General features: G+C 42.1%; 1 protein-coding gene across 3 annotated transcripts in view; it reads left to right on the top strand.

Annotated features, from left to right (window-relative positions):
- LOC122559993 (bactericidal permeability-increasing protein-like) overlaps window positions 1–21,750 on the top strand; it is a 63,192-nt gene extending 41,442 nt beyond the window's left edge. For all 3 annotated transcript variants that reach the window (XM_087994989.1, XM_043710130.2, XM_043710129.2), the window contains 7 exons: window positions 1,255–1,314; window positions 1,466–1,633; window positions 1,726–1,793; window positions 9,843–9,885; window positions 13,062–13,125; window positions 16,963–17,039; window positions 20,924–21,750. In XM_087994989.1, the coding sequence (XP_087851115.1) occupies window positions 1,255–1,314; window positions 1,466–1,633; window positions 1,726–1,793; window positions 9,843–9,885; window positions 13,062–13,125; window positions 16,963–17,039; window positions 20,924–20,965 (522 nt within the window). In that variant the 3' untranslated portion in view covers window positions 20,966–21,750. The remainder of the gene's footprint in view (window positions 1–1,254; window positions 1,315–1,465; window positions 1,634–1,725; window positions 1,794–9,842; window positions 9,886–13,061; window positions 13,126–16,962; window positions 17,040–20,923) is intronic.
- Window positions 21,751–22,012: the final 262 nt, after the last annotated feature.

The following is a 22,012-nucleotide window of genomic DNA, read 5'->3' as shown; positions in this document are numbered from 1 at the left end:
TTTGAGTGGAGAGTTTCAATATTAAAACTGGGTCTCATCTAATGATGTATGAAAGATGAGTTTTTTTTTGCAAACTTAAAATATCAATAAAACATACAAACCTAGGCCTTGAATCTTCAACACCTTTAATGTTTCATCTAGATTTTCATTTAGCAAATGACAACAGCAGTAGTCTCAAACTATTTCACCATTTGCTGTCACAACAGGCTGCTCAGTCAAAGATGAGGTAGAATACAGTATCAGAGATGGGTTTTAGGATGGCTTCTCAATTATATGAATCACAATGGAATTCTAACATTCACTCTCAAGCTATCCCTATTTTCCGAGATTCAAAATGTCCAATTTTCTGCTTTGTTTAGAAGAATAGAAAAGCTGAATTTCTTTTTAAAACTGAAAACCTAATAAATCCATGTTTTTAATTGATTTGGATGCCTTCGTACAGTACACGGATCATAGGAAGTTAACATGCAGGTGAGGCGAACAGTCACAAAGGAAAATGGTCTCCAATGGGTTGTAGCACAATGAATGAGGGGATCTTGAGGGCTTTGGTGCTACAGCACCTAGACTAGTTGTCATGTCCTTACCTGAGAAGAATATCCTTGTCTTCATAGAAGTACAACAAATTCCTATGTCGAGAGGGCTGCTCTGTCCGAAGAGATGGAGTAGACGGAGCGAAATTCTCTGGAACTTAATAAAATGTTTAGAGGGATTGACAGTGGAGATGCAGAGAAGATGTATCTCTGTGTTGTAAAGTCTCGTGCTGGGGGGCCATTGCCTCAGGATAAGGAATAGCTATTCAGGATTGAAATTAACAGCAGTTTCTTTTCTCAAAAGGTTGTGAATCTTCAGAATTGTGTACCTCAGAGAATTGTGAGTGCACAGTTGTTGAGCATAATAAAGGATTTGATGGATGAATTTTTGGAGTTTAAGGGAATCAAAAGATACAGTGATAGTGCAGGAGAGTGAGATTGCTGTATAAAAAAAGGATTTAGAGGCTTGGATTGCTCCCTTTTCTTGCGTTTATATGTTCTTACATCTTTTGATTTCTTATTGGAATTACAAGATCTGAAAGATAACATATATTTACAGTACATTCAGTTTCATCTTCTATACATCTTGCCAAGAGGGATTTAATACCGTAGTGTGTTTTAATGGGGCAATATTAATGTATTGTCCCCATTACAAGATGTTTGATAAGATAATCACATAAAATACTGGAACATGTTTGGTTAATGGACTTTATTTTGTTCTCAGATTCCAAAACAATCTCCTATCAGATTAAACACATCAACTTTTGGTGCTGTTATACCTCAGGTAAGCACTTATTGAGAATTGAATATGTTTAAGTTGATATTAGTAGATCTCTACACCCTGCATCTCGGCACTGTTTTCAAAGGATAACACTTTGTACCTTGTCCTCAAGAGAAAGGAGAATCAAATACTAATAGCTTGTACCTGTTTTTAGGTGGAGAAACTCTACCCCAACATGTTGATGTTAATGAGTTTCCATGCCAACCAACAGCCTGTCCTGAAGGTTACACCAAACAACATTACCATTCAGGCATCTGGTGCTATCAATACATTTGCAATCCTCCCTAATTCATCTCTCGCACCACTGTTTGTCCTGGACATTGTGAGTACAGTTATAACCCCACCTTGTGGAAGCTTCTTAATATGTTGACAATTGCTGCGAGAAAACTTATTCTGTGTTTGAAATGTTAACAGTCTGCCAGTATGTCTGCTCAGGTGGCTATCTCTAAGATGAAACTGATTGGGTCCCTGACACTCAACAGGTAAGAAAGAAGGACTTTCATTTATATACCAATTATCATAGAGTCAGTTTGTGGTGTAATATATGAGAACCACAGAAACCAATTTACTTAAAGCAAGATTCATAGACAATAAAGAAATTGGATCAGTATTGTATAACCTCTTCTAACGATATTGGTTGAGGGATAAGTTTTATTTTACATACACACACAATCTCTGAAGCAGTTCGGTTCTGTACTGCAGCATAAGAAGAAATAAGCAAACATTGGAGTTTGACTATCCAACAAACAAACCAAAGACAGTTCTTGCTTGCACCAGGTTATATTTAAATTTATTTGAGACATCAGGAGGGTCTGATAACTGAACAGAGCTTCAATTAACTTTAGCAAAGAGACCGCAGATGGTGGTCTTACCTCACTGCACCTTAGCAGCAGCTGCCCCAAGCTTTACTGCATCCCCCAGCACATAGTCCTGGACCTTGGAGTGTGCCAGGCTGCAACACTCAGTCGGGTTGATTCCTTGCTCTGGAAGACCAACAAGTATCAGGCAGACCAAAGAGCCTCTGTTCACCGAGTCAATGGTCCTCCAAGCGCAGTCGATGTTTGTCTCAGTGTGCAAAGGCAAGGAGATGTCTGACGATCATTCCCCCCCAATACATGAAGGATGTCACAGGTAGAGCCCTTCTCACCACCAGCCCAGTGACATCCTGGGGCTTGTTGGAAAGTTCTGGTGATGAGATAGTGAATAGGATACAGGGCACTTCAAACAGTGGTTCTGGATATGTCTTGCTGGAGGTATAGTTATATTCTCAGGTTAACATTTTATTCAAACTGACAATGAAATTCTCTCGATACTACAATGGGGTGTCAGTTCATTCAACTATCTGCAGTGAGGCTTGAATCACAGTTTGTGTCTCAGTGACAACATTTTTTATTTTCGACAGTAAATGAGAATTGGTAACAGCTTTATTTTTCTAATGAATGGTCTGTGCATTTGGACAATCAGCTGCCACACACACTGTCAATTCACATTATGCTTTTGCACTTGGTCCCAGTACTGAGTCCCGTGGACCAAGAAGGACTAGGCTCTGCATACAGATCCATGATAAGTTCAGGAAAGGTAATCGACCTCAGTCTTGTCTTTCTCAGAATATATTGCCTGGATTCCGTCTCATGTTTCTTATTCAATGATTCCGACAGAAATGTGGACCTTGGGTAAGGACAATCAATCTCTAGCTTTCACAATGTAGCTTACACATGAAGTTATTCCAAGTATGAGGCATTCGGAGGGTGCTCAGATGGCCAGCACAAGCCCCTGGATCTCCAAAGGATAGTAAGATGCCACCCTCCAACAAGGGGACTGAAGTGAGGAGCACCCAGAAGGAGGGACAGGCCAGAGAGGAGGAAACGGTACCCAAGCTCAGCCTCCTCCCGAACAGACGGAGTCAATGGAGGAGGAAGAAATGAAGGAGGCAGGGGAGAGGTTGTTGTGTCATCATAGTCTTACTAGACCATAGGAGCTGCTCTCTCATTCGAGAGAGAAGCGACTGGTGGGGATTTAACCTGAGGGCCACCAGACCTCAGACGAGGGAAGAGGTTGAGAAGGTGAGTCCTTGATGGTAACCTCAAACCAGTGATGGGAATTGAACCCACGCTGTTGGCATCACTCTGCTCTGCAAACCAACAATTCAGCCAACTGAGCTAAACTGATTCCCACAGGGGAGAGGATACCGGTGAGAAATAACCAGAAAAGGAAAACTCGCCAGGCCCCCATGGGCTCACAGCAGCATGGAAAGAGGCAGCTGCATGATGGCAGCTGCTCCTCTGATGATGTAAACTCGTGGTGGGACGGCCACCAACAAAAAAAAAGAGGCACAACACCGAGGGGGAGAAGGAGAGAAAGACACCCAACCCAGAAACATCATGAAGGGCCTGGTGACCTTGAGGCAGGGTTCCCAACCTTCCTGTTTTTTCAAACTTAACCTGTTTTTCTAATCAACCTGTTCAGAGATGTTATGACACACCTCTGGAGCAGGTGGTCTCGAAACACAGGTCTCCAGGTCAAGGGACAGGGCCACTACCACTGCACCAGCAAAAGGCCTGGTGCCCAATCTTCCAGTGTTTCGTTTCATCGTATTGGATCGCTTTCCTTTACTCATATTAAAATAATGATGATCTCTTGAAATTGGAGGATGGTGGGTTGAAAGATGAAGGGCAAGGAGAACTTTATTGTGAATCTGGGAACAAGGGGAAGAGATGTGTGTGGGTGATGGAACTCGCACTGTCCAGGGCCCCGGCAGCCATTTGTGTGGGAGTTCGGGTAAGCCTTTCCGTGAGGCTGAAGAAAACCACATCAGATATATTGGTACAGAATGCTTCATTGTCAGAACTCTTCTGGGATATTGGCTACAGAACTTACACCAGTACTACAGGTATCAGCTGAAGTAGAATTGTGTAAGGCCAACCAGAGGCTTAAGAAATAAGCAATTGTGTTTCAAGTGTTGGTTTTATGTTGAAGATAAGCGCAGTAGAAGCAGGTCTGTTCTTTTTGATATTTTAAAGAGGTATATGTTGTGATTATAATAAGGTCAGCCGGATGGACATCGTAGAGCATAAGTTCCCTGACTGGAGCTGTTAATCTGGTCCAGTCAGGGAGCCCTGGCTGACAGATATAAACAGGAATGTCAGAGGTTTTGTTCACTGAGAGCTGGCTCTGAGGAAGCTGGATCAGTGTCAATCACTTTGCACGTGTGAAAAAAAGGGACTTGCTGACAGGATACTGCCCTTCACAGAGTTACTTCATTATAAGTTTGTAATTGCTGCAAAATGTCATGTGCCCTCTTTCCTTTACCTATTTAAAATTAAATGTTCACATGTAAGGATGGTCAACAGAGAAGGTAAATGCCCAAAAATGCCTTAATTGGAAACCGGTGATGCAAGTTAGACTGGGTAGGAGATAGACTCAGAACTGAAAACTGAAATCAACAGTGGGGCGGCACAGTGGCTCAGTGGTTAGCACTGCTGCCTCAGTGATCCGGGTTCAATTCCCGCCTCAGGCAACTGTCTGTGTGGAGTTTGCATATTCTCCCTGTATCTGCGTTGATTTCCTCCGGTTTCCTCCCACAGAACAAAGATGTACAGATTAGGTGGATTGGCCGTGCTAAATTGCCTGTAGTATTAGGTACAGGGGAATGGGTCTGGGTGGGTTGCTCTTCGGAGGGTCGGTGTGGACTTGTTGGACCAAAGGGCCTGTTCCACACGAGAGGGGATCTAATCAATGATTGAGAGATTGTATTGCTCAAGACCAAACTCTTGAATTGGAAAGAGTGTAGGGAATTTCAGCAAACACAGTACAAAGTAAAAAAGCCTTAGATCTTATGAAGAAGCATTTTCCAGAAGCAGAACAAGCAGAGGGGAACTGAGAAGAGATTGAACTGAAATATTTACTATTGAAATTAAACAAAATTAATATTTATTGTGTAACAGAAGAAAAATAGGAAGAATACATCAAATAGGAAGAATACATCAAATAGAAAGGACAAAGTAAGCAAATTGGGATCCAGAATAGAAATAGAGAATTAAAGCAAGAGGAATTTTAATACCTATGCCATTGCTACATCCTATTTTGGAAAGTAACTACAATGTCCCTTCATATGGAATGTTAATTTCTATGGTTGCCATATTCCACTCTTATATAGGGACTAAAATAAATTAGATTAGATTACTTACAGTATGGAAACAGGCCCTTCGGCCCAACAAGTCCACACCGACCCTCCGAAGAGCAACCCACCCAGACCCATTCCCCTACATTTACCCCTTCACCTAACACTACAGGCAATTTAGCATGGCCAATTCACCTAACCTGCACATCTTTGGACTGTTGGAGGAAACCAGAGCACCCAGAGGAAACCCACGCAGACACAGAGAGAATGTGCAAACTCCACACAGATAGATGCCTGAGGCAGGAATTGAACCCGGGTCTCTGGCACTGTGAGGCAGCAGTGCTAACCACTGTGCCACCGTGGTGTGGATAGTGAAGAAGGTTATCTGAGAGTACAATGGGACCTTGATCAGATGGGCTGAGGAGTGGCAGATGGAGTTTAATTTAGATGAATGCGTTTTGGTAAGGCAAACCAGGGTAGACCTTTATGACTTAATGGTAAGGCTCTGGTGGAGTGTTGTGAAACAAGATGACTTACAGATGGAGGTGCATAGTTCTTTACAAGTGGAATTGCAGGTAGACAGGTTGGTGAGAAGGAATTTGGTATGCTTGCCTTTATTTATCATAACATTGAGTATATGAGTTAGGATGTCATGTTGCACTGTTGCATTGGTGAGGCCACTTTTGGAATATTACATTCAGTTCTGGTCTTCCTGTTACAGGGAAGATGATGTTAAGCTTGAAAAGGTTCATAAAAGATTTACAGGGATGTTGCCAGGGTTGGAGGGTTTGAGCTAAGGGGAGAGGCTGAATAGGCTGGGGCTTTTTTTCCTGGAGTTTCTGAGGCTAAGGGATGACCTTATAAAGGTTTATATAATCCTGAGGATCTTGGATAACGTGAATACCTAAAGTCTTTTTCTGAGGGTGGCAGAGTCCAGAACTAGAGGGCATAGGTTTAAGGTGGTTTGGGAAAGATTTAAAAGGGACCTGAGGGGCAACGTTTTCACACAGAGGGTGGTGTGTGTATAGAATGAGCTGCCAGAGGAGGATGTGGAGGTTGGTACACCATTTAAAAGGCATCTGGATGAGTATATGAATAGGAAGGGTTTAGAGGGATATGGGCCAAATACTGGCAAATGGGACTAGATCAGTTTAGGATACCTGGTCGACAGATGAGTTGGACTGAAGGGTCTGTTTCCATGCTGTATAACTTTATGACTCTTATGACCTCACGAGATCAAACTCAAAGACTAGGTCCCAATTTGCTCTGCTAAACCATTTCTGATGAAGTCATAACTCAGAAGAATTTGGAACAAAGTTAAGGAAAGGCAATTATTTTGGTAAATGGCAAAGGCTGCATGTTTAAAACGGGATCAAAGTCTTAAACTTTGTCTGAGTCTGAAAGATAAAAAAATGGGCATTAACCGAACACTGTACTAGCATAGTCAGGGAAAAGACTGAAGAACTGGGAGAAAGAAAATAAAACAGAAATACTGACTCAGAAATGGGATTGCACAAACAACAACTTATATTTTCACAGTCAGGAAAATATCCTAAAATGCTTAAGATTAAAAAAAACACTATACAACTAAAGGATGTAGAACAAGATCAGAAAAGAGGGAAAAAGGATGGACATGGGAAAGACTTAAACTGGAGACCAAAGGCAATTGATGAAGAGGAATGTTTTGCTGATATTGATAGTCAGGTTGGACATAGTGAGAGGAGGTTATCTAAAGAGTGTAAAGTTTATGAAGGTGTGTTTAAGCCTGGAAAAGAAGATGGGTAAAAATACATGGTGGGTTGTGATGAAAACAAGAGCTTTTGAAGTCAGTTCTTTGGGGTATGAGGTACCACTGGGAGTGATGAGAATCCAATAACTGGATTCAATTGTCTTGGTGAGAGTCTCAGCCACCAGTCAGAAATCCAGCAGAAAAACTCTGAGAGTTCACGGGGCTGTTGAATGACCTCTAAGTCACCAAGGTGGGTACTTCCAGTAGCCCACTTGTGAAAGATCCTGCCCTCTCCACACCCCCACTTCCCTCGAAGGTGACAGGCCAATCAGAATCCAACAGCTCTCTCCCCATTGTTTGACAGTGCCAGCATTGATAGCAGCTGGCAATAAATCAATCAGAATTGCCAGTGGACCCCAGGCCAAAGGTAGGTGAGGGCAGAATGGGATTATGAGGAGAGTTTCATGGAAGGGAATGGGATAAGGGTGGAGGGGGTTGGAAGAAAGGTTACAGGGGGCAGTTTTCAAATCTCCAATCTCCCTTCATACTGACCAAACAAGTTTGCTGGGGGAGCTTTCAGGAGCTGCAGAAGAACTGTGCAGCTCCAAATAGTCCCTGAGCCATGGCTAAACTATGACTGGATGAGGGATAATGGATGTCAATTAGATCGTCAGTGAACATAAGTAAGACCACAATGCCTTTGGCCAGGAATCTTCCGTCAGTCTCTTCTGTAGTTCTGAGTTTACTGGGGGTAGTTTTTGCTGCCTTTGGAAGACTGACAGAGACAGATCATCTCCCAAGGGGGCCCAGTTGCTATGGTCCAATCCAGGGAGATGTAATGCCCACAAACCTCCAAAGTGGGTTTGGAGATGGGAGAAAGTTCAATCAGGCAGGAAGATGCGTGGTGATGCCACTGATACACTGCTACTACTGATAGCCCGTACCTAGGGGACAGTAAATGCCCACTTAAGGGACTTGTTGTGGGGAAAATCATCAGCCTCGGAGTCAGAGTCAGGGTTCAATGACACAGTTTATTGTACCGGAGCTTTGGGAGAGAAAGACACGAACAAAACAGAGGTCAGCTGCAAGTCTTCTCTCAACCTGGAGCCCATGTCAAGATACTTTTATACATTTATAATAATAGGTCAGTGATGAGGTTATTGTCTCTGTAACATGGTTTGTTTATTGTAAACATTGCAGAATCGTTGATAGTTTCAGTGCAGTCATTGTCAGTTCCAACGCAGCCTTTGTCAGTTTCAATGTCTGGGCGAAAGTCCATTGCTGTAGTAATGGGCGTTAATCACTCTTCCTGAGAAGGATGATCACTGCAGCCTTGGCTATTAGCATTTTGTATTGAGTCTATATCAAGCCGTTAGCATTTCTATCAAAGGTGTTGGCCGGACTCAGACGCTTCAGCGGGCAGTATACGCTACTCATGTGTATTCTCTCCCCCACCCACCTTAATCAACTAGGTTGTGTGTGCGTTATGCTGGCATACTGGTGGCCCCGGCCAGTGTCTGTATTTGCTCTGTCTATTTCCATATTGTGGTCCGGCAGCCATCTTGTGTGCCAAGTGGCCAACTGATGGCTCAGCAGCCATCTCGTGTGTCTGTGTGCCTGCTGTCACCCTGCCCCCTGGCATCTCCCACTGCCACTGCTGGTACTTCACCCAGTGACAACCTGGGAATCACCCGGTTGGGAGCTCAAGCTTCAGAGTGGGAGTGGTCTCCCATTCACTGTGTCTAAAATTAGGGAATCCCAACATGTTAGGTGAGAATTCGAGGACCTATCCCCCCATCGTAACCCCAGCCTTCCTTCTGATCCCCTCACCCCCAGCCAATGACCCACTCCCTTCACCACCCTCATCCAGAAATCCCATCTTGGCCTCTCTCAACTGTGGCTTGGGTCCCACAGCGTTTTTAAGTGTCTGTCGGGTGGACAGCACTGGCCACTGACAGGTAATGGAGGCCTCAAAACTGGCTGGCAGTTATTTTGGGTGGAGTGGGGTTCTCTGCCTGGGATCTTAAATCCCAGGGACCAGCCAATACTGGGCAGTGAAAGGCCATTAATTCCATCAGATGGTTCCCAGCTGAAGCATCAAAAGGGACTCCCACGAGATCACCAGCTAGTGGCGAACATCCGGCAACAAATGTTGCCTGATGTCTGAGCAAGGATGTGGGCCACTGTGGATGAATTGAAGCTAATCAAGGTATAGGCCCAGATAAGCTTTAGTCGCCGTGATGATTTTCTCTAACTGTCCTGCATCCAGAGAATGTTCTTTTCTGCTATTTATAAATCTGCATATGTTACTATTCCAAACAAATTTTTACAGCCATGGAAAAGAAAACCTAATTATTCTCTGAACAAGACACAGTTCCATGTTTAATAGTGTTAAAGAGAGGCAGCTGTCATTTTAAATCAATTTGTTTGGAAACCTGAATAAAATAGATAGAAATTTCTTTAGTTTCCTTACAGGCCAATCCTTTAAAAATCTCACCAGTAACTAGCCCAGCACAGGTTAAATCTGAGGTGGGAACATGGTACGTTTCACCACTGCACAATGGATGCTTCATCAAAGAAGAATTATAAAGTATTGATTAAATCGATATTCCTTTAAACTACACTTACCGATACAATCCTTTGTGACTCAGAATCCCATTCTTTTATGTTTCTTATGTATAGGCTGCTCCTATCGCTTAAACATTCCGATGTTGGTCCTTTTAAGGTAAGTGTAACTTATTAAAAGGTCTTAAACTAAATTTCATTTGAAGGTATTTTCTAAACAATCTGTTCAAAGATGGTGTTGCACGCCTACAAAGTAGTTGGGACTCGAACACTGGCCTCCTTGGTTCAGAGGTAGGCAGACTGTGCCATAACAACCCTCTAATTTCACTTGTATGTGGTGATGCCTGTGACTATAAATGCACTGAGACTGAAGTCTGATAGTGCTGGTGTCACAAACTCAAGTATTGCCACTGTTCAACATAGCAGCTTCTGTCATTCATCCGATTAGAACTGAATTGCTCACTCTAATGTTTTGCTACTTGAAAATGAGTAGGGATCGATGAAGATTTCAGATGAGCATGGGGTTCTTGGCAGCTACGTAGAAACAGCTGCTTATAAACCAGAAGATAATAAGGTGAATGCAATGTTAGCATTCATTTTGAAATGGCTCAAGTACAAGAGCAAGGATGTACTGCTGAAGCTGTATAAGGCTCTGGTCAGATGCTTTTGGAACCTTGTGAGTAGTCTTGGGCCCCGTATCCAAGGAAGGATGTGCTGGCATTGGAGTGGGTCCAGAGGAGGTTCACAAGAAAGATCCCAGAGATGTAGGGCTTGTCATATGAGGAATGGTGGAAGACTCTGAATCTGCACTCGATGGAGTTTAGAAGGATGAGGGGGAATCTGATTGAAACTTACAGGATACTGAGAAGCCTGGATAGGGTGGATGTGGAGAAGATGTTTCCACTATCAGGAGAGACTAGGACTCAGGGCACGGCCTCCGGGTGAAGGGACGATCATTTAGAACTGAGATGAGGAATTTCTTCAGCCAGAGGTAGTTAATCTGTGGAACTCGTTGCCGCTGAGGGCAGTAGAGACCAAGTCATTGAGTGTATTTAAGACAGAGATAGATAGGTTCTTGATTAGTAAGGGGGTCAAAGGTTATGGGAAGAAGGCAGGAGAATGGGGTTAAGAAACATGTCAGCCATGAAGGAATGGTGGAGCAGACTCAATGGGTCAAATGGCCTAATTCTACTCCTCTTTCATATTGTCTTATGATCTAAAGTCTGCTTTTAAGAAAAATTAATTCCATGCTTTTTGCTGCTTTTTCTTACAGCTCCATCTACTGGTGTTATTCTTTATGGCAGCTTTAACTTAACAGCTGTGATTTGAAAAGAGTACAAAATAAATCTCTCCCCTTCTTAGTAAATGAGCAGGGGATTGATTAGTTCAGTTGGCTGGATGACGAGTTAACAATGCAGAGTAATACCAACAGTTTGGGTTCAATTCCCACACTGGCAGAGGTTACCATAAAGCCCTTTCCTCCTTAACCTCCCCCTTCACCTGGGGTGTAGCGACCCTCAGGAGAAACCACCACAAATTGTCTCTCTCTGATGACAGAGCAGCCTGATGGTCCAGTAGGATTAATAAATGAGACATTGAATGTTTCAATCATTCGTGTCCAAATTCTAAACAGTAAGCTGAACAATGTCTTAACCATTCAAATTCTTCCATATTTTAACTTCTGTATCAATTCACTAATATACTCAGTTATTTATTCTGTCTATCTCAGCATTGCATATACTAATGACCCAGCCTCTACAGCCCTCCATGGTAAAGAATTCTAGAGATTCTCTTCTCACTCAGGAGTAATTCCACCTCGTCTCTGTTTTAAATCTCCTTTCTCTGAGATAATACCTTTGGACTTAGAATCTCCCATAAGGCAAAATGATTTTTTTTGTAATGCTAAATGATTGGATGTCATAAGAAAGTTGTATCCATTCAAACATCAGCATCACTTTTCCCACACATTTTATTTCCTGATTGAGTGGTGTGGCTGTAAGTTTCTTGTTCTCTTCTGTCTTTACTCGCATGCAATCCCTCTGGTCTCAATCATGTTTATAAGCATGTTGATCACAAACTGCACAGGATATCTCATGAAGGGGAGGGCCGGGGACAAGGGCATACATCAGAACCCAACTACTAAGGTCTTCGGGGGACTGCTGTAGTCGAGTCGGGTTGGAGCAACTTTGTTCAAGTCATGGTCAGGAATAGCACCAGGGCGTGTGACTTCTGTCTTTGTGCCTGGGCCTGCACTTACACAGATGAATGTAGCTGTAGGTTTTCTAGTAAGTTAGTGAGGGATTACTCTGTAAAGAAAGCAATAATGCTGTTTCTTCCAGGACTTGCTCTCAGCTGTAACTGCAGATATCAGTTCTTTTTCAAGGTACACATAAATCTCCAAACCTCTCTATTGGCTTTAGGTCATTGGGGTGCAGTTTTTGATGAGTGAAACACACAGTTTGTGATTTTACTGAACTCCTCACTGTTAAATGTCAGTGTCACTCCTCACCACTCAATTCCAAACAAAGCCAAAATCTGGTCAAGATTTGGGATGAAGTAGACTCTCTCTACCACAGCTGTAGTTGTTAGTGACATTCACTAGTGCACAAACCTGTGAAATCAACACTTCACCCCAATCCATGGTTGTGGAGATAATTCACATACATCTTAAGAAGATTTGATTACAGTGACTTGAGGTGTCAAACACTGCCGAATTTGGTGGAGGTGGAAAAGACGTGTGTTGGCATTCATTCTCGCACAGTTAATAATAGTTTCAAGCAAGAATTGATGAATCAAGGACTCGATCTGAAAACAGTAGTTTACAATTTAAGTTGCATGCCATGTAAACAGAATTTAATTGATTCTATCTAAATCTGTGGCCTTAATTTTTTTTTAATCAGATCAAACCACAGAAATCCTAGAACCCTACTCATGAAAATAAGTATCTGACATTTCAGGAACCTTAGATACAGAGCCATGTCAAAGTTCCTCTCCATACACGTAACACAAAGTTGTTTTATTCATGGGTTTTAGCATAGCATCTTCAATGGAACTGAGTTTCTTTTCAAAAATGTTTGTTTTTATTTGGAATGTGTGTTGCCTTTATTTCAATCAATTGAACTGGCTGAGGCCATGTAAACAGGCAACTCCATAAGTCTTGCACCTTATTCACCCAACTTCATGCTGGCTCTCTGCTCTCTACTTGTAGCATGTGCTTCTGTATTTAGTCATGAATTTCACACTACAATATTCTACAAGCCATTTGAAAGAGAGAAAACTGTTAATATAACCAATCTAATAATGTTTAAATTTATTATCTGTCCTTTCTTATTGTAGGTGACTATTCTACAGGGTCTATTGAACTTTGCAGTAAAGGCAGTGGTGTTACCGAAAATCAATGGTAAGTTTGAGGCAGAGATGGCTTATAGGTATTCATGGTGAACTGTTAAACCAGAGACCCAGACAATGTTCTTGGGACCCTACTTCCAGACCTGCCTCGGCAGACGGTGGAATTACGAGTCTAATGATAATCATGAATCTATTGTCGATTGCTGGGAAAACCCATTCAGTTCGTTATTGTCCATTAGTTGACTCTTAACTGCCTCTGGGCAATTAGGGATGGACAATAAATGCTGCCTAGCCAGTAATGCCCTCAACCCATGAATGAATACAAAAATCGAAGGTGAAAGTAGACAGTACGAAGCGCGTCGTTAATTAGAATTCAATGTCTCCATAGGATTAAACTCATAGGCTGACACAGAGTCATAGAGATGTATAGCATGGAAACAGACCCTTCAGTGCAGCCCGTCCATGCCGACCAGATATCCCAACCCAATGCCAGCACCTGGCCCAATCCCTCCAAACCCATCCTACTCATATACCCATCCAAATGCCTTTTAAGTATTGCAATTGTACCAGCCTCCACCACTTCCTCTGGCAGCTCATTTCATACACGTACCACCCTCTGAGTAAAAAAGTTGCTCCTTAGGTCTCTTTTATATCTTTCCCCTCTCACCCTAAACCTATGCCCTCCAGTTCTGGACTCCCCGACCCCAGGGAAGAGACTTTGTCTATTTATCCTATCCATGCCGCTCATGATTTTATAAACCTCTATAAGGTCACCCCTCAGCCTCCGACGCTCCGGGGAAAACGGCCCCAGCCTAGCCAACCTCTCCCTCTTGCTCAAATCCTCCAACCCTGGCAACATCCTTGTAAGTCTTTTCTGAACCCTTTCAAGTTTCACAACATCCTTGCGACAGGAAGGAGACAATATTCCAACAGTGGCCTAACCAATGTCCTGTACAGCCGCAACATGACCTCCCAACTCCTATACTCAATACTCTGACCAATAAAGGAAAGCATACCTAATTCCTTCTTCACTATCCTATCTACCTGCGACTCCACTTTCAAGGAGCTATGAACCTGCACTCCAAGGTCTCTTTGTTCAGCAACACTCCCTAGGACCTTACCATTAAGTGTATAAGTCCTGCTCAGATTTGCTTTCCCAAACTGCAGCACCTCACATTTATCTAAATTAAACTCCATCTGCCACTTCTCAGCCCATTGGCCCATCTGATCAAGATCTTGTTGAAATCTGAGGTAACCTTCTTTGCTGTCCACTACATCTCCAATTTTGATGTCATCTGCAAACTTATTAACTATACCTCTTATGCTTACATCCAAATCATTTGTATAAATGAAAAAGTAGTGGACCCAGCACCGATCCTTGTGGCACTCCACTGGTCACAGGCCTCCAGTCTGAAAAACAACCCTCCACCACCACCCTCAGTTTTCTATCTTCAAGCCAGTTCTGTATCCAAATCTAGAGAGGTACACATTATTCGACTGGCTTCATTGCAGAGATCAGTGTTCCGTTTCAGAGACTGTATCTTGCAAAGTTTTGTTATAGATTGTGTCGTAGATTTTGATGACTTACTTTGGGAATGATTTTAGTTTAACATTTGAAGTGAGAAACATACAAGATCAGACAGCACATCAATTCTATACTGTGCTGATGTAATCTTACACTTCGCTGATTAGAATGGGGTCAAAGATCAGGAAGGTGAAAGTAGACATGCAATCAATCAATCACCCAATGTACAGATTTGGTCACAATAGTCCGCAAAGCGTTTCAGTTTCTTTATTGATTACAGGATGTTCTGCTATAACGTGACAGTTATGTTCCTCTGCAATCTCATGCTAGAGAAAGTCCCACTTTGGAAAACTGCTAGAAAATTGTGCTGTAGAAGATCTCTAATAGAAAATTGCTATATCCATTCACCATGCGGCGGCACGGTGGCTCAGTGGTTAGCACTGCTGCCTCACAGCGCCAGGGACTTGGGTTCGATTCCAGCCTGAAGAAAGTAATTTCAGTAATGGCAACAATGAAACTATCATTGATTGTTGGGCCAAGGAAAAGCATCTGATTCATTAATGTGGATGAAGCAAATCTACCGTCTTTACCTCATCTGGCCTATATGTGACTCCAGATCCATATGATTGACTCTTAAGTGCTCTCACAAATGGCCAAGCAAACTCAAATCAAGGGTAATTAGAAGTGGCAACAAGTTCTGTCCTTGCCATTGAAGCCCACATCCCATTAAAGGGATAAATCAAAAACATGAGGACTTACATCTTCGAGATGTGAAGGTGCCTATATTGGACTGCGGTGGACAAAGTTGGAAGTCACATGACACCAGGTTATAGTCCAACAAATTTACTTGAAATTACAAGTTTTCAGAGTGCTGTTCCTTTATCAGGTGAAAGCTTGTGATTTCAAATAAACTTGGACTATAACCTGGTGTCATGCGACTTCTGACTTGTTACATCCTCATTACATTTCAAAGTGCTTCACAACCAATGAATTACTTTTGAAGTAAAGTTACTGTTGTTACATAGGCGAATACTGTTGTCAATTTGCCGAATTGAACTTCAAACTTAAGTGACCAATTCACGTTGAGTGAACAATATCAGTCAAACTTCCTGCATTTCTTAAAATAGTGCCATGGAATCTCATACACACAGCTAAATGAGCTTAATCAAAAGCTAACTGTTTTGTCAAGGCATCATTCCATCTTTACTTATTTTGCTCAGGTTCTGGACTGGGAACCAAGTCCATAAATGTTATATCTTCTGGTTCCTACCAGTTTAAAATAATCACACTTTCGCCTCAATGCTAAATCTTCACCCAAACAATTTCTCCATGTGGCTTGCAGACTGATACTGATGCATAGATTATATACCTTTTGTACAAGGCCCCTGCCTGCAGTGTACGTGGGATATAAGTTCATATAATATTTACTTCCTTGTTTTTTATTAATAACGATAACTTTCCAGTTTTAACCAAGCTTATATTCTCAATTTCCTTTACCCCAAAGTTTTTGTTTGTATCTTTCACCCTTGTAGCATAATAAATCAGTACCCGGGTGTAGTGGAATGTTGAATGAGTGTAGGAATGTGACTGGATGGGATTAATGTGAAAGCTGAAAAAAGACACATTTTGTCAAAGCTTTTCACCTTGCACTCATCAGGACCCTTCACAAAAAATACTAAAGGGAAAACAACATTTACACTGTATGACAGGAAACTTGGTTGGCAAGTGGTCTGTAAAGAAAGGATCAGAGTGGAGCTCTATGCCTGATGAAGGGCTTTTGCCCGAAACGTCGATTTTCCTGCTCCTTGGATGCTGCCTGACCTGCTGTGCTTTTCCAGCACCACTCTGATCTAAACTCTGGTTTCCAACATCTGCAGTCCTCACTTTAGCCCTGTAAAGAAAGGATGTCAGGGCTCACATTGTGAAACACTTGCATAACTATTAGCTCCACATATTAAAACTCAGCCTTGTTTTTGTAGACAAAAATAATTTGTACAAACATTGAACCTGTCTCAACTCAACAAAATTGGTAACAGCCATTCTCGGATTCATTTCTCAGGGCATTACCTTGACCAATCAGGGTCGAGCTGCCTGATTTAACATATAAACAAAGCTTGACAGTTGCGTGTCAATCATCATTAACTGTTGCAATCGCTATAGCGATGTCTTAACTAATCAGAGTCCAATTCCTAGCCAATCTGCACTCTCCTCTCATGCAGTACAAATGTTGTTTTTCCTTTACTTTGATATTTTTTGCAAATTGTCCTGATGTGTACAAGATCACAAGCATTGGAAAAGTGTCTTTTTCTCAGATACACTTAATTCTGTGAATGATGTACAAAATTGTTATGTGTTTCTTTACAGAAAGATTGGCCACTGGATTTCCACTACCCAATGTGGATCACTTAAGCTTCGTAAATCCACTTATTAAGGTGAACCAGGTGAGTAACTGCAGGACACAAGATCTTCAAAGTGGCAGTCATAACATTTGACATACTAAAGTTAAATAATGTATCTAACAGGAGGAACCCACAAGGAGACTTATCTCTGAAAGAAACAAATGAGAGAGAGTCATGTGGTTTTTCTTTCTTGTCTCATCTTGGGATGCTGTCTATGGCTAACTTTTTTCATAAGCATATAACATTCTGGTGTGTAGCCACTGTCTTATTTGCAGCCAGATATTGGTATAAACTAGGCAAAATCAAATTAAATAGCAATAAAGGTGACAGAATTTTAAATGAGTTGGGCTGATAATCACTCCATCCTGGAGTATTTGTGGTCTGTTTAAATGGTTCAACATCAAAGCAATTCCCATCTGCAAAACAGGTCAGACATTCAGACTAGTGGATGGGGGAAGGTGATGTCCTAGTGGTATTATTGGTAATCCAGAAACTCAACTGATATCTTGGGGACCCAGGTTTGAATGCTGCCGTGGCAGACGGTGGAACTGGAGTTCTATTTTAAAAAATCTGGAATTAAGAATCTACTGATGACTGTAACCATCAGAAAATGCCACCTGAGTCACTAATGTCCTCCAGAGAAGATAATCTGTCATCCTCAGCTGGTCTGGACTACATGTGACTCCAGACCCACAGAAATGTGGTTAACTCCTGTCTGGCCTCTGAGGTGGCCTCTCAAGCCCCTCGGTTGTATCAATTGCTACAAAGCCTGAACAACGAAATGAAACCGGCGGGACCACCTAGCATTGAACAAGGCATCAGAAAAGACCATGGCAAAAACAGCCTTGTTGACCCTGCAACAGCCTGACATATCACGGAATCATACCTTACAGACAATGTCCTAGGCACCACTATCACTATCCCTGGCAATGTCCTATCCCATCGGCAGGACAGATGCAGCAGAGGTGGCAGCAGATTAAATATAGTTGGGAGGCAGTTGCCCTTAGAGTTGTCAACAGTGACTCTGGACCGCGTGAAATCTCAAGGCTTCAGGTTAAACGTGGGCAAGGAAACCTCCTGCTGATTATCATATACCATCCTCTCTCGGCAGACGAATCAGTGCTCCTCCATGTTGAACATCACTTGGAGGAAGCACTGAGGGTGGCAAGGGCACACAATGTACTCGGGTTGGTTGGATTTCAATGTCCACCACCAAGACTGGTTCAGCAGTAGTACTATTCAAGCTGGTAAGGTCCTAAAGAACATTACTGCTAGACTGGGTCTGTGGCAGGTGATGAGAGAAAAACAAAAGGGAAAAACATACTTGATCTCATCCTTACCAATTTGCTGGCTGAAGATACAAAAAGGACTACTTGCATACTAAATAGCATAAGTAACAAAATATAAGGCTCAAACATTCCCAGCAATATTCAACTAGAAGTGCCAAGTGGATGATCCATTTCAGCTTATTCCAGTGGTGCCCAGCGTTACAGATACTAGCTTTCAGACAATTTGATTCACTCCACATGACATCGAGAAATGGATGGAGACATTGGATATTGCAGAGGCTATGGGCCCTGACAACATTCTGACAATAGTTCTGAAGACTTGTGCTCTAGGACTTGTCACCCGCCTAGCCAAGCTCTTCCGGTATAGTTACAATACTGGCATCTGCCAACAATGTGAAAAATTGCCCAAGTATGTCCTGTACACAAAAAGCAAGACAAATCCAACTCAGCCAATTCCCACCCCATCAGTCTCCTCTCCATCATCAGTAAAGTGATGGAAGGTGTCATCAACAGTGCTATCAAACAGAACCTGCTCAGTGACACCCAATTTGGGTTCCACCAGGGCCACTCAGCTCCTGACCTCATTACAGCCTTGGTCCAAACATGGATAAAACAGCTGAATTGCAGAGGTGAGGTGAGAGTGACAGCCCTTGCCATCAAGCCTGCGTTCAACCGAGTTTGGTATCAAGGAGATAGAGAAAAACTGGAATCAATGTGAATCCGGGGGGGGGGGGGGGGGGGGGGGGGGTGCAGCAAACTCTCTCTGTGGTTTGGACTCATACTTAGCACATGGAAAGATGGTTGTGGATGTTGGAGGTCAGTCATCTCAACTCCAGGACATTTCTGCAGGAGTTCATCAGGTTAGTGTCATAGGCCCAACATCTTCACCTGCTTCATCAATGACTTTCTCTCCAATGTAAGATCAGGATGTTCGCCAATAATTGCACAATATTCAGCACCATTTGCAACTCCTCAGATACTGAAGCAGTCTATGTTCAAATGAAACAAGGTCTGGACAATATCGAGGCTTGGGCTGACAAGTGATAAGTAACATTCATGCCACACAGATGTCAGGCAATGACCATCACCAACAAGAGACAATCTAATCACCAGCCCATGATATTCAATGATATTAAATCCCCCACCATCAACATTCTGCGGTTACCATTGACCAGAAACTCATTTGGACTCACCAAAAAAAATTCAGTGGCTATAAGAGCCAATAAGAGGCTAGAAATCCTGCAGTGTGTAACTCATCTTCTAACTCCCCAAAACCTGTCCACCATCTACAAGGCACAAGTCAAGAGTGTGATGGAATGCTCCCCACTTGCCTGGATGAGTGCAGCTCCATCAATATTTGAAAAGCTAGACACCAACCAGAACAAAGCAGCCCTCCTGATTGGCACCACATCCACAAACATCCACACCCTCCACCACTGATGCTCAATGGTAGCAGTCTGTACTATCTACAAGATGCACTGCAGAAATTCACCACAGATCCTTAGACAGCACCTTCCAAACCTATGACCATTTCCATTGAGAAGGACAAGTATAGCAGATACATAAGAACACCACAATCTGCAAGTTCCCTTCCAAGCCACTCACTATCCTGACTTGGAAGTATATCGCCACTCCTTCATCGTTGCTGGCTCAAACTCCTGGAGTTCTCTCCCTAAGGGCATTGGGCATCAAAATACAGTGCATGAATTAAAGAAGGCAACTCATGACCATCTTCTTGAAAGCAACTAGAGACGGGCTATAAATGCTAGTGCAGTCAGTGACTCCAATGTTTCATGAGTGAATTTTAAAAAAAAAAGGGTGACCTTCCAATGCTTTTCCCAATTTAGAGTATTCCTCAAATTGCCTGTGCACTCGGAGATCTGAGTGTGGAAACCACATGAACTCGGTGTTGTTTTTCTTTAACTGCAGTCACTTTTGAAGCCTGACTCAGTTCTGTTTCTCCTATGCTAATGCCTTACTTTAAACACAATTTAAATTTCTCTAAGAGGGAATTTACTGTAACAGTACCAGGAACAAGACACTTGAGTTGTGTGCAGGGGTTAGAGAAGTTGTGATTGTTCTCCTTCGAACAGAGGCGGGTAAGCAGAGATTCATTAGACTTTGTCAAAATTATGAGTGAATTAGGTAGAGTAGGTAAAGAGAAACTGTTTCCAGTGACAGAATGGACAGTATCTAATGTTCACAGATTTAAGATAATTGACAGAAGCTCTGGGGGCAATGAAGATAAATTATTTTATATCCCGAGTTGCAATCTGAAATGGAATGCTAGAAAATGGAGTGGAAGAAGATTGAATGGTAACTTCCAAGGAGAATTGAATAACTATTTGTAAAGGATAAAAACAACACGAGGAAAGAGCAGCGAAATGGGACTAAGTGGAAAGCTCTTTCAAAGATGCACAATGAACCAAATGGCCTCCTGTGGCACCGCATGACGTTATGATTCTGTCCCTTTCATTCAGTGCTAAACAGAATATGTATATGGCAACCTATGGAAATGTATGCAGCTAGGATATTCGAATTAAACTTCGAAGCCATGTTTCAAAGCATGCAGTAGTGGTGTACTCCGAGAGAAAGGAGGATAATTTATAACGTTGTCATGTTGCTGTTTCTTTTCAGGATGTTCTGGTGATTGCAACTGACATCCATTATGGTTCTTAGCCAGCCGCTGTTTACTGCAAACACAGAATGATGGAAACAAGACCAGACCTGGAACAACTCGATCATTTCTTACACTGAGAACTGCTTACTGCATTTTGCACCTTTTCTGCTAAATTTCTAACTTGATGCTTTTCATTAAGCAACACAAACAATGGAACAAAAAGCAAAATAATAAAACTAATTCCAGTCATTGTTGTTTTGTCATCAGAAGTAAGAGATAAAACAAAGCCACAATTTTGTATACATTCATGGGATGTGGACGTTGCAGGGGAGCCACCTTCTTTTGAACAGATTACGTCCCATTGCAGGAGTAGGATACAGTACTTTTCAGGGTAAATAAACTATTTCCAAACAGCATTTACTCTCTCTCTAAGTTTGTAAATGGCTGATTTGCTAAGTATGTTTGTGAAGGGGGGAAATTCAGTCTCGAACAAATATAGATTGGAATCTGTGTGAGCCAGTTTATAAAACCTTCTCCATACACATTTGGAAGAGCACTAGATTTGAAAAATTAACTTAACACACGCAGAACATAATTTCCTTCAACCTTTCATCTACTGTTTCTTGTGAAGCTTATTTACAAAAATACAATGAACACAACCTATTAACTATCACGTTATCGAAGGCTATGTTATTATAAAAATACTCATTGGAGTTCATTGCTCAAGATATTTGTGATTCTGTTCTGCCAAAGTTCAAAACATAAATTTGCTAATGAAAAGCATCAGTAAAATGTTGGAGTACTTTATCACACGGTATTAAACATAGCATGATTTAATTGCTTACTAATAGGTTTCCCATGGCGTTTATTTAGTAATTAAGTATGCTATCCTTTTAAGAGATTTTGAAATCAAAGTATAGCAGGATGCAAGGTTTGAAGGATGCATTGGAGCAGGCAAATCGCCTCCACAATCTCTTTCATTCTGAGTGGGATATATATTTCAGGATCTCCCTACCTAATAATGTTGTGGGTGTACTGTCATAATGCAGCAAGTCATGCTGTGACCCATCACTAACTTCTCAATGCAACAACAGCTGGATAATAAA

The sequence above is a fragment of the Chiloscyllium plagiosum genome, unplaced genomic scaffold (assembly GCF_037043375.1).
Source record: "Chiloscyllium plagiosum isolate Xiang-an unplaced genomic scaffold, Cpla_swu_hap1 HiC_scaffold_15, whole genome shotgun sequence".
In the NCBI taxonomy this organism is placed as follows: Eukaryota; Metazoa; Chordata; class Chondrichthyes; order Orectolobiformes; family Hemiscylliidae; genus Chiloscyllium; species Chiloscyllium plagiosum.
Note: the sequence above shows the minus strand (reverse complement) of the source record. Positions and strands in the feature narration are given on the sequence as shown.